A 13,309-nucleotide genomic window follows, 5' to 3' on the forward strand; every position below is an offset into this window, starting at 1 on the left:
GTCTGGACTGGATCATTTGTACAGCCAACTCGTAAATGAAATTTAAGCTCGTGCCCATCATGCCCATAAAGTCAAGTCATTGCTATAATTACTTGACCTCTGGAATTAAAAATGATAATATATTTAAGAATTCAAATACCAGATCTTGGAATAAAATCTAGGAGATTTTGCCTTTGAACTTCCACCGTCCAGGTAGTTTGCCTTCTTCCTCATGGGTGGAATCTTGACAGATCCCATGCTAAATTCATTTGCCCTTCTGTCGTTAAATACCACCTTTGCTTAGAAATGACACGTTTCAGAAAATAGTTACAAACTGAGAGGGATGGAGGCAAACCATAGGAGACTCTTAAATACAGAAAACAAACTGAGAGTTGATGGGGGTGCCAGGGAGAGGGAAAAATGGGTGATGGGCATTGAAGAGGGCACTTGTTGGGATGAGCACTGGGTGTCGTATGTAAACGATGAATCACAGGAATCTACCCCCAGAGCCAAGAGCACACTGTATCCACTGTATGTTAGCCAACTTGACAATAAGTTATATTAAAAAAAAAAAGAAAAGAAAAGAAATGACCCCTGGATGATTCAGTTGGTTAAGCATCTGACTCTTGATTTCAGCTCAGGTCATGATCTCAGGATCATGAGATTGAGCCCCGTGTTGAGCTCTGCACTAGGCCTGGAGCCAATTAGGATTCTCTCTCTCTCTCTCTCTCTCTCTCTCTCTCTCCCTCAACTCCTCCCATCTCCACCCCCACTCATAGAAAGAAAGAAAGAAAGAAAGAAAGAAAGAAAGAAAGAAAGAAGGAAGGAAAAAGGCACATGTTTCAGTGGTGTCTGGCTGGCCCAGTTGGTAGAAAATGCAACTCTTGACCTTGGGGTCACAAGTTCAAGGCCCATGTTGAACATAGAACTTACATTCAAAATGAAAAAGAAAAAAAGAAATGACACCTTTTAGATCCAGATTATTTGGATTTTTATGGGAAATTCTGTTAAAAAAAAAAAAACAGAAAGAAAATCTGTTACTAGATAGAAACTTGGAATAAATGGCTTAGTTCCAATTTCTATAACCTTTGAAGATGTGTGCAAGAAGTTATAATGCATCTCTGTGTTTGTTCAATTGAATGCAGCATCTGGTGGTGTTAAAGACTTAGAAAATACAGCTTTCTCTAACAGGTATTCTACCAATAGACATTTCACATAGGCAGTGTACTCATAAACTCATAACAATGCTCCCAAAATACTCTAAAATCATAGGGTACTCTTTGAATCCCTGAAAAGCGATTAAATTGCTTTTAGTAAAAATTTGGTAACGAGTATGTACATGCTTATGTTTGGCATATATGCTAACTTATTTACCATGACATTTGAATGACCAAGTCTTTCCTACAATGCTGGATAATGAAGAGCTTGCTGTGATTAGGACAGGCCTATGTATTAGTGAAAGAGGGTGGCATGGCCGCGAGGGTGCTGGGGTATTGGATGGTAGGGTTGGATTCCGATCTTTATAGAAACTTCAAGAATACTTTTCCTGGTGTTTGACGGCTGAAAGCAACTGAAATGATCATCATTTGCTAGACAGGTCAGTAAATCGTCATAAGAGGTCACACAGCTGTTTCAGGTACCCAGTGTTTTTTCTCCCATCCTCCTTAGCATGAGCCTGCTTTTTCCCTTCATGTCCTTAGAAAATCTGGGCAACCTGAAAAAGTTAGAAGAGCCACAACCAGTTTTAACTTTATAAGAGCTGTGTTTAAAGCCTTGGGAGGGGTGTAAAGAAAGTCGAGGAGGAAAAATACCTGAATAATTTTCAAGGGAAAATCTTTCTCTTCTCCTCTCCCCTGCCTGCCCTTCCCCTCTTCACTCCTTTTCTCTCCCCTTTCTTCTCTCTTGGAAAAACCATGAAGGAGAAATGTGTATACAGTAAAATGAAACCAAGCACATCTCTAGAGAACTGCCTGGGGGCTTCTTAAAAAACATCCGTGAAATGTTTCCATTTACTTTTTTTTTTTCTTAAGTGTTTATTTATTTTTGAGAGAGAGCATGCACACACACGAGGCGGGAGGGGCAGAGAGAGAGAGAGAGAGGGAGACGGGATCCTAAGTGGGCTCTTTGCTGACAGCAGACAGCCCGATTGTGGGGCTCGAACTCACGAGCCGTGAGATCATGACCTGAGCTGAAGTCAAAAGCTGACTGAGCCGCCCAGGCGCCCCTCATTTCCTTTTGCAAAGTATAATCATTGAAGAGCTGAGCAAATTGAACATTGGCAAGTAGATGGTACACATTGCGAGGATTGTATCTTTAGGTCTCTTACCTAGAATTTTAGTATTCCTCGGCTGTTTAGGAAAAATCCATGTTTATTAAGTGTTAGCTCTGACCTCATACTGTGCAACAATGAATGTTATGGAAAGCCAGAAACCGACATTCTCCAAATTGTTTTTGTCCAAATTATTAGGGAAAACAAAAGCAGTCTATTCCAGTCACCGAAGGCCAAGGGCACACCTCTCTTGTAAATGTATTAGGCTACATGAACCATAGATACCTTCTAAAGGCTCACGGTTGAGCAGCCTGCTTCGTCAGTGTTTTTCACTTCATAAATCCTTATCCTCATTAAAGCGTTTCATGAAAAGGCCTCTCCTTAAGCTGGCCGCACAGGGGAGGAGTCAGGGCCTGCTGTCCTGCGTTCGGCTTCCTTCAGACCAAAAACAAGTCGCCAGGCTCTCGGGTTCAGGGGACCCCCAGAGAGTCCCAGGCCTTACCTCCTGTTGGGATGGGGAAGAGGCTCCTGTGTCTGGTTGCATTTTAACATGTGGTCACCGTGAGCATACATAGATGTCCTGAGCCAGTGATGTATCAGAGAGAGCACGCGTAGCCTTCTGCGCCTTCCACTGACCAGCTTGGTGACTCTGTAGTTGTCGTGAAAAGACTTATCGTCATCTTCACGAAGCCCCAAAAAGAAAACATTTGCCTATAGCATGTAGCCAGTTGTTAGAAGACATTCCTCTGGTTGCCCAGGTGGTAGGACATGTATAAATGGACTTGGGATACACTCGTCTGCCTTATTTATGACCACATTGACCCCTCTACAAAATAAAGTGGCGTGCTTAAAATATTCTCAGAACATGCCATCAGTAAGCAGGATCTCTTCATCTTGTAAGTGTGCTTTGCAGAAGTGTTGAACACTGAAGCCTAAATATTCAGTAGCATCTCTATTGTATTCCAGGGCTGGGTTTTGGAATCATCACTAACGCCCGGTCACACCTCTTCTTAAGTGACCTTGGACGAGCTATAAATCCTCTGCAAACTCAGCTCTGTCTCCTGCAAAATAGCCATCTAGCTGAGTTTGAGTGAGGATTAGAAACTGACGTGTCTGGTGCAGTGATTCAGCATGTAGGAAGCATCTAGAATGCATTAGTTCTTCCTTTTCTCTTAGCCAAAAATATAAGAGCTGAAATACAGAGATTAAAAAAAAATTTTTTTTTTAACGTTTACTTATTATTGAGAGACAGAGAGACCCAGGCGCCCCTAGAGATTTTTTAAACAGCTTTATTGACATATAATTCACTTTCTGTGCAGTTCACCCACAGCAGAGAGATTTGAACTTCAAAGATTTGCTTGGGAAAACCAATTTCATGATACTTTACCCATGTCTACAAATACATGTTTAAAGCCTTCATGAATCCCTCTGTCCTAATTATCACATTGTCATGCTTTTCTCTTCTTCCTCATGTCGCAGCTCCTCGCTGCCCCCACTTCCATGGACGCACATGTACATGCATACATACTGAAGCTAGCACAGACATGTTTTGTTTAAAAGGAAAAATCAGGGGCGCCTGGATGGCTCAGTCAGTTGAGCGTCCTACTTCGGCTCAGGTCATGACCTCACGGTTTGTGAGTTCAAGCCCCATGTTGGGCTCTGTGCCGACAGCTCAGAGCCTGGAGCCTACTTCGGATTCTGTGTCTCCCTCTCTCTCTGCCTCTCCCCCACTTGTTTCTCTCCCCCCCCCGTCTCTCTCAAAAATAAACATTAAAAAAAAATTTTTTTTAAAGGAAGAATCAAAAATGTCCAAAATCTAATTGGAGGGGAAGTAGGCACCTTTTGGAAAACTCACCAGCAATTGCCGGTGGATTTGCAGGGCTCATGGGGACCCCTCGCAGAGGGAAGACAGCTCTGTTTTCAGCCTGTGACTTTTCCGTAGGTCCTTCTGCCATGTCCCACCAACCACTTAGCTGCCTGACTGAAAAGGGGGACAGCCCCAGTGAGACCACAGGAAATGGACCCCCCAACCTGGCCCACCCAAATCTGGACACGTTCACACCAGAGGAACTGCTACAGCAGATGAAGGAGCTCCTGACCGAGAACCATCAGCTCAAAGGTGAGCGGCCGCCAGCCCCCGTGTTCTCCATCCACCCTGGGCCTTCGTGAACCGCATCTCTTTGCGAAGAGCCTTGATGGTGAGCTCCCTTCTCTCCGTTTCACTACCTGGAGAGAGAGCCCAGAGTTTAGCTTTTGGTAAGGCAAACATTGCTGCCAATGTTTACCTCGGGATGCAGGTAAGAATAAAAAGCACTTACATACCTCAGGGAAATGGCCCAGTGACATTTAGCCCGTTTAGAAGGAAACAGGGAGAAACGCTACTATTATTCCAGAGTTAGTCCTAAATATGCCCTTGTTCACAGAGAGCATCCCAGTGTCTCAGGCCGTGGCTTCTGGCAGGACCGGTGTTGGAGGCTGTGCCCTACCACGTGGGCTGTAGCACAGGCACCCAAACCAGTTTTGTTTTCTGGAGTCTTTGGAGGACGAGAAACAACATTAGGCCCCCTCGTCCTATCTGGAAACAAAAACCACTCACTTTGCTGCAGTCTTTTTGCTGCTGAGCTTGGGGCTCAGGCCAAGTACGGCTTCTTTGGATTCTGAGCTACAGGGTGAAGGTAGTCCAGAGGGAGGTGGGATTCATCCAGTCAAGTCTGATGCGCGACACTCTCACTCTGAACCTCCTACAGAAGCCATGAAGCTGAATAATCAGGCTATGAAAGGGCGATTTGAAGAGCTTTCAGCCTGGACAGAGAAACAGAAGGAAGAACGCCTATTTTTTGAGATACAGAGCAAGGAAGCCAAAGAGCGTCTCGTGGCTTTGAGTCATGAAAATGAAAAATTGAAGGAAGAACTCAGAAAACTAAAAGGGAAAACAGAAAGGCCCCTTGAGGTGAGTGAGCAGACTGATCTGTTATGATTTTATTTTCTTTTAGTTACATTTAGAGTGGAATCTTACTCGTCTAGACTTCTAGATCAAACTTTTTACGGTTCAGGCTAGACAACTCCTGTTTTGTTTTTAATTTTTTAAAAATGTTTATTTTTGACAGAGAGAGACAGACAGACAGAGCATGAGCGGGGGAGGGGCAGAGAGAGAGGGAGACACAGAATCCGAAGCAGGCTCCAGGCTCCAAGCTGTCAGCACAGAGCCTGACGTGGGGCTCGAAATCACAGACAGCGAGATCATGACCTGAGTCAAAGTCAGACCCTCAACCGACTGAGCCACCCAGGCGTCCCATCTAGACAAGTGTTTTGTATCATCTTGAAAAAATTGGGGCACCTGGATGGCTCAGGCAGTTGGGCATCCAACTCTTGATTCGGCTCAGGTCATGATCCCAGGAGTCATGGGGTTGAGCCCCGCGTCAGGTTCCACGCTGACGGTGTGGAGCCTGCTTGGGACTCTCTCTCTCAAAATAAATAAACATTTGAAAAAAATAAATAAAAAGAAAGAAAATACTGTTCTTGCTGAGAAGGTTGGTTGCAACTTCAAGGGTCGTGTATGATTTCTGTTGGGGCAAGGAAGTTTGTACAGCTTTGACCATAGTGATTATAGTCAAAAGAAGGTTGTAGTTATAAATCAGTATTTTGTATTCATTGTAGACGGTGCAGATAACCTCTGCCTAGAACCACCCAAGGGTTAGCTTTTAGTTTCTGTCTTTGATATAAAATTGCATTAAAAAAAATCTATGATTCGGGGAGTACCTGGGTGGCACAGTTGGTTAAGCGTCCGACTTTGGCTCACGTCATGATCTCACGGTTTGTGAGTTCAAGCCCTGCATCTGTGCTGACAGCTCGGAGCCTGGAGCCGCCTTCAGGTTCTGTGTCTCCCTCTCTCTCTCCCCCTCTCTCCCTCTCTCTCTCTCCCCCTCCCCTGCGCACGTTCGTCGTTCTCCCTCTCTCTCTCAAAAATAAATAAGCATTAAAAAAACAAAATCTATGACTGGGAAGTTTTGCTTACCGATCTTGTCCTTCTCCCCAGTCTACCATAGAGATTCCTCAATTTACATTTTACATTTACTTTTGGAAAATGGTGCGACACATCATGTTGTGGCAGGAGGCTGTAGGGTTGCTACATTTTCATTGACCCAGAGAACCGGAGAAAAGTGCCCACAGCTGGGAGTGGATGTTAAAGGTGCGAGTGGAAGAAAACAGGTTGTGCCAGAACACACTTGAAGCGTCTGCCCATATTCTAGGGCTCACTGGACATTGTTCATTAGGATGGACATCTGCTCGTCACTTTCTCCCCAACCTTGACCTTAGCAGCCCTCAGAAGGATGGAGCACTGGTTTGGCTCAGGGAGGAAGGAATCGAGGCATCAGTGATTTCCTTGAGATACCTTGAGCTCCATTGACCTCTGATTTCTTGGGTAAAGAGTGCAAAGAAAGAAAGATAAAGGAAAGAAAGTAATGAGAAGAGGACAAGCTGGAATAATCTAAAGAACGAAGAGCTGTTGAGAGAAATATTGTGGTTTAGGTCAGTGCTTTACTCCTCAATCCCTGCTCATGGGACAGCGTGGACATTCTGCTTTCATAAACTTATGTGTGTATGGGAAACGATTCATTGCTGATAAGACTCTTCACATCTGATGCTTGAACTTGTCTTACAGTTCAAAGAGCATTAAGTCACTACTTTGGGGGGAAGTCTCTCAGTGTCGAAATATTTTCGAGGTAGAATGCTCTGAAGACATGATCACCTGGTGGGATATATGAATGTATTTTCTACTCTCTGGAAGAAAATATCTTACACTGTTTTCCTCCTTGGTCTTTGGGATGTGAGCTGACAGCTGGCATCAGCCTGCTGGGGACTTTTGCACTGGAGTTCAGAAAGAAGCTTCCAGAAGCACTTTGCTTGAAATAGTCTGCCTATGGGTTTTCCTAAAACGTCCCACTATTGGAAGAAGTTGAGAACAGAGCTGGAACTCTGGACAGCTTCTTGCAATGCAGAAGATCAGATAAAACAAGCTATAAGCAAGACTCAGAAGTGAGTCCTTGGGACACAGGACTTGGGTGCTTGGACAGAGATACTTACAGCTCTTTAAAACCCTTGGTCATCAGCCTTTCCCCCCAAAATACGCCTCCCAGGCCTGCCTATTGCTTCCCTGCCTCCTCTTTGCTGTTTTTTTTCATGGACCAGTTGAGGTGATTTGTAAAATTTAGGCTCTCATTTTCCTGACTTGAAGCCCTCAAAGCCTCTGACTTTTCTCACTCTTGCTGACCCATCCTCGCTGCTGGTTCTCCAGGGAGTCCCCTGTAGCCACCGGAGCCTCTCACGTGTTCTGTGCCACACAAGGAAAGGGGAGTAGGGAATTTCCTTTGGAGATCTGCCTTCTGATTGTCAGGGTGAGGCTGAGGTAGTAATTATTCTGTCCAATTTCATGGAATCATAAATTATAACCATCTGTACAGAGAACTTGTTAACTTTTAATTGCGCAGATTGTGAGGCAGAGGTCATTAGATGGATGTTTCTTCTAGGATTATGAAATGGCATGTTCACCTGGGCAGATTCCCAGGACAGCGTGATGGAGACATGATACAAGCACACAAGAAGTAGAGTCGTTGTGTTGCGTGAAAGTCAACGGCAGGCACTCAACAGAAATAAAAGACGTTAACAAATGATGGAGTTGGGGTTGATCAGAGAGAATAAAATGTGCGCATTCTAGTCCAGGAAGGGAATGGAAAGGGTCTCATTAGTAAAAGGAAGAGATTTAACATGGTATTTTACGAGGTTTTATGGCCAAATAAGTAGATTCCGAATTGCCCAAGGATAGTGAAGAGATCATCACCGTTGCAAAAAAGGAAATTAACCTGACAGTCTGAGATTCCAGAATCGTGGCTTTATATCCCTTGTCCTCAGACACTTGGTTAAAACTCTGTTTCCTACCCTTTATGGCAAGATTGTTTTAAAAATCCATTTAGAAGATGTCCTCAGACGGGTCCAACAGGAAAATGCGAAGATTCCTAATAGGGCGTGGCCTCACCCTCACCTGCTTACCTCCTGGTTCCAGGCCAAGAGTGCCTCTCCTTTGAATGTTTCTGTCCCTGCACATTTATGTTTCTTTGGGACGGGTCATGACCGAGACGGGATGGACAGGCTGGTAACCATTCCTTGCATGCCTGACTCCTCAGGTTCACCATAAGTTCTTTTCTCTCGGGCCTGTGGTGGTTTCATGGCAAGGGAAGGCCCCTGGAGAAGGAACAGCACGATCTCACTGGTGTGAGGGGCACTCTCTTGTTGCATATTAATCCGTTTCCTTCCGCTTTCTACTATTTCTTGGACCAGCTGGTTTATCATCCGTACGTATTCTTTCTGGTGCTTTCTTGGTTCCACTCAGAGCCTCTGGGTCGGTTTACAGTTCCTTAGGAAATCTATTAGAGACATGGGGTGTGTGTGTATGTGTGTGTTGAGAGAGAGAGAACTTTCTGATGTGTTGTAAATCTCTGATGATCTCAGGTATGTATTTCTGGTGGTCCCATGTTTATAGAAGCAATGAAGGTTTCCTGAGGAGGAAACCAGAGAGGTCTACGAGGTCACAGCTGGAAGAGACCAACGAAACCATTTGGTGCCACCATCTTCCTTTCTAACCCAAGAAAAAGAAAACCAAAAGAGGCCAAAAGAGGTCAAGCCATTAAGGGAATGCACTCATGGCCGCACACACAGCGATTAGCAGGGTGTGGACTGAAATCTGTTTTCCTTACTCCCAAGTGCAAGCATTGCGTCTAAACAGGGTCTCTCTCTTATGCCACGTGCAATAATTACAACAAGAGGAAAGCAGCACATACTTGATATTAGTGAAAGGTGAATATTTATTACTAATGTGTATATAGGCCAGAAGTTAATTTTTTTTACCTTTGGTAGCAGCCTCTGAATTTTCAGTTTTTATTTCTCACCAGGCTTACTTTTAGCAACCTGAAAACACCAATGTAGTATATTATAGCAGCCAGCCTGCATGCCCTGGAGAATTTTGGAACTTTTGTTGTCTTTGGCCACTTATGTGTCAAGTAATGAAACGTCTTGATGCTTTGGCTTCTAACTATACATGACAAGTATGGGGGCGTGAGGAGTTCTGCATTTGTAGGAAGAAAAAAAGATAAGAGGTTGATGCCCTTATTTCCTGAGATTTTTGGACTACAACTTACGAGTTTACCATCGTCGAAGTCTGACTGGTTGTCTTCATATCAGATTATTCCAGTGTGCTGAGGAAGTCTTTCCTTTTTGTCATGAGGTTATTTTAATTTTCTATTTGAATGTAATAAAATCATGTAAATTTTTCTTTTTAAAAATTTACATGAAAATACATCTCCAAGAAAAGGCTAGAATTTTCTACCATAAAGCTTAATTGTCTTGCCGTGGGGTGTGGGGACACTTGAGTTTGACGACCAGGTGTTCGTTTGATTCACTGATTCACTTGGCTTCTCGTCATTTCTAGGACCCCACTGGGGACCCCAAAGTCCCCAAGGCAGTAGCAGACCAGGAAATGGAACAGCTGAAGACCCAGGTGGCCCGTCTTCAAGCTGAAAAGGCAGATCTGCTGGGCATCGTGTCTGAACTACAGCTCAAGCTGAACTCAGGCGGCCCCTCGGAAGACTCCTTTGTTGAAATCAGGATGGCTGTAAGTGTCCTGGTTTTGATTTTGTTTTAAGCAAATTACAAAAGACCTCACATAGACACCTAGATGGTGGGGGAATTTCAGCATCACCATCGCCAAGATAAATTGGCTCCTGTTTTTAAGCATAACATAATGCTCGTAAAGTTTATCATAGCAGCAATGGAAGAATGTTGATTACCTTTTATGACAAAAGAGGTAGTTTTTTTTCTTCCCATGTGTCCTGACAAATCAGACATTTTGTGACAGATCTAAAAAAACAAAACAACTTTTTTCAAGCCAGGTCTTTAGGGGTGGTCAGCATTGGCCTTGGGTAAGTAGAATCATGATCCGATGCAGGAAACTGATGTCTTTAAAATAATAGGACCTTCTTTTTCCAACGAGTCTTACAAGGAACTGTGGTTTGTTAAAAACAAGAAGTGGAGAAAAGAGCAGAGCCACTGGAGTTATGGGTGAGGGTCGACCTTGACTTCACCCCCACTTCTAATAGCAGCTGCCTGGGTGCCTCCAAGAGCGGAGTTTAAAGCCCCCAGTGTCCGACACATTTCTGTGGAAGCGAAAACGCAGTGAGCTCAGTAACACAGTGAAGTGGCAGGTGCCAGCCTGTTCCTGAGCGCATGAGTGGCATCTGTTGTGGCCACGTCTGGGTATGCACGTGGTCTGGCCAAAGAGCAGGGCAGGTAGATGAACCACGGAAGGGCCTCCCCTTCATCGCTGCTAAAAAAGATGGATTAATGAGGGAGAAGAACACCTAAGGACGAGGTCCTCTGTGATACACACTGGCATTTGGGTTTTGCCAAACCGTACATCTGATAGAGGAAAAGAGATCGTGTCTCTGAGAGAGAAAAATGTACCTTGGAAATAAGTAGTGGGGAACTTGTAAAGGGCTAAACTTCTGGGCGTGTTGGAATTACTAGTGCAATGCACGACTCTCTGCTTTCCAACTCATTTCCTGCCCTAAAGAGTAATAGGATGGGGAGATGACTCTCAATAACCTTGCCAAACATGCTCCCAAATAAATCTTTGGGTGCACTAATGGCAGCTGAAATCAGGAGAATTCAAATACCAAATGGAGGGGTGTCTGGGTGGCTCAAGTTGGTTAAGCGTCCGGCTTCGGCTCAGGTCATGATCTCACAGTTCGTGGGTTCAAGCCCCACGTTGGGCTCCGTGCTGACACCTTGGAGCCTGGAGCCTGCTTTGGACCCTGTGACTCCCTTTCTCTCTCTGCCCCTCCCTGCTCATGCTTTGTGTCTGTCTGTCTGTCTTGTCTGTCTCTCTCTAGGAAATAAACATTAAAAAAACAATAAATAAAATACCAAGTGGAAAGCACGCTCTGCCAGAGTAGAGTGCCCTTTCTGCAGATGACCAAAGATTATGAAACAAATTTGATCAAACACCTTTCACCTTCTGCAAATAACTGGCAAAATTCAGGAAGTCCCAAGAGCATATCAGAAGTTTCCAAATGAGGCTTCTTCCTTTAGGGCGCGTGGTTAGCATAATATGCTCCTTCACTGATCTGATAGTGACAGTTATTTTTAGCGTAAATGTGCTTTTCTTGCCTTGTTTCTGTGAACCAGAAAACGCTGCCTAAGATTTAGGAAGAATGTACACAATCAGAATTAACTATCTTTGTGCATTTTCGGAAGATTTTTCCTGCAAGTTCATTGGAATATACATGCCTTTCAAATAATTTAACGGGCCTTAGACTTCTTCCCTTAAACGGCCCACGGTGTGTATGAATTTCTAATAGGAGCCAACCCTGTGCTTTGTGTGAGCCTTGCCCACAGAAAGCAGCCTCTTTTTCAATGTGGCTTCAGCAAGTTCCGACATCGTGCATTTTAAAGGCCTGTATAGGGAAGGTGTGTGGAGTTGTCACTAGCTCCGTGTGACCTATATTTGGGAAAGAAGGGAACTGCCAAGGAGAAGGAGGAGATAAGCTTTCATGTGTTTGGGGTCAGGTTGACTGCTCGGGATGAGAGACCAACCTTCACGCCGTGGCCCTAGATATTTATAATCCTGACAGGGTGTGCAGGGTGAGGGAAGGGTAAAGTTCCGTTCCATTTCAGTGACCTAATTTAAACATCTCACATTCAAATGTTGGTAGATTCCTTGGGTGGCATGCCATCAAAATTCTTGATCTATTGCCTTTTTCTCTTCTGGTAAAGCATTTTTCTCGCAGACATATCATGTCAAATCCCTTTCATTTCTGCCTTGACAGGAAGGAGAAGCAGATGTGGCACTGAAAGAAATCAAGACAAGTCCTGGGCCCACAAGAACTGATTCCGTTGACACGTAGGTGAAGAAGGGCTAAGGCCGCCGGAGACACCCTTGCTGGGAGGTCAAACATGATGGGCTGCAAAAGTCAATTCTTAATAACTTATACCAGGACCTTTGAAGAATGTTCAGTTTGAATGATACTTAATATGTTGCAGCCCAAACTGGCTGATAATCAAAACAACGTTGGGTGCCTTTGTAGGCTAACTCCCCCTCACCTCTCTGTTTAGATGTGTTTCAACTCCCATCAGATGAGAAGTGAAAACAAACTCGCTCTTAATCGAGACTTCTGTTTCCCAATTTATCAGTATAGTTTGACCTGGACCAGGCTGTCCAGCTTGATAAAGGGGGTTGTTAGCATTTTCTCTTCCCTGATCAGTCCCAAATATAAGCCAGGGTGACTGATAGGGAGTAACCTTCTCTAGGGATGACTGTTAGTGCCCTGAGTCACTGTCCTACCCACTTTCCAGAGGTCTTACATGTGGAGTCTCAAATTGACCTGTTGTAAGTAGATAACTAGGAAGCAGACATCTTAAATGGTGGCGGCGGGGGTGGAGTGGGGAGCTCGGAGGAAGAGATGGGAGAGGACTTGGGCAATCGGGGGTCTTGTGCCTTGCACTCACGAGGAATGGACTGTTGGCTCATCCTCTGTGAGCGGATTACTGCCGTATTAGTCTATTTGAAAGAGACAGTTACCTGAAAATTTCTCTAGGAATCTCTTCTCTCATAGGCTTTTAATACCTTTTGTTTCTAGAACTTAATGAATGTATTTATAAAACATCAAAATGGGTGGTGGTTTTTTTTTTTCGAATTATGTTACCAAGCCCTTGCACAAGGAAGAAAATAAATGTTAGATGATATTCTTATATCCAACAGGGCAGTTGGCATCAATGAAAGCTATCCCTTTTTTACTTAACAATTCCTCAGCTTTCTCCCATGTTGCTTTTTTAGTATTGGAGGACTTTCCTGAACGTGGTGGGAAGGAAAAAAGCCCTGTTTGAAATTTCCAAGCCACTTCCTCCTCATTTATATCCACCTGCCAAAACCACTTCCCCTTTTAAGCCACAGGTTTTTTTTTTTTTTAAGATTTTATTTTTAAGTAATCTCTACACCCAATGTAGGGCTCA

The 13,309-nt window shown here is 44.2% G+C and overlaps 1 protein-coding gene across 6 annotated transcripts in view; it reads left to right on the forward strand.

The window, feature by feature from the left end:
• Positions 1–13,309, forward strand: part of OPTN (optineurin) — a 38,564-nt gene that overhangs the window by 3,413 nt on the left and 21,842 nt on the right. For all 6 annotated transcript variants that reach the window (XM_049624599.1, XM_049624603.1, XM_049624602.1 and 3 more), the window contains exons 2-5: positions 4,191–4,367; positions 4,996–5,198; positions 9,732–9,914; positions 12,127–12,200. In XM_049624599.1, coding sequence (XP_049480556.1) covers positions 4,202–4,367; positions 4,996–5,198; positions 9,732–9,914; positions 12,127–12,200 — 626 coding nt within the window. In that variant the 5' untranslated portion in view covers positions 4,191–4,201. The remainder of the gene's footprint in view (positions 1–4,190; positions 4,368–4,995; positions 5,199–9,731; positions 9,915–12,126; positions 12,201–13,309) is intronic.

This window comes from Panthera uncia, chromosome B4 (assembly GCF_023721935.1).
Source record: "Panthera uncia isolate 11264 chromosome B4, Puncia_PCG_1.0, whole genome shotgun sequence".
Classification (NCBI taxonomy): Eukaryota; Metazoa; Chordata; class Mammalia; order Carnivora; family Felidae; genus Panthera; species Panthera uncia.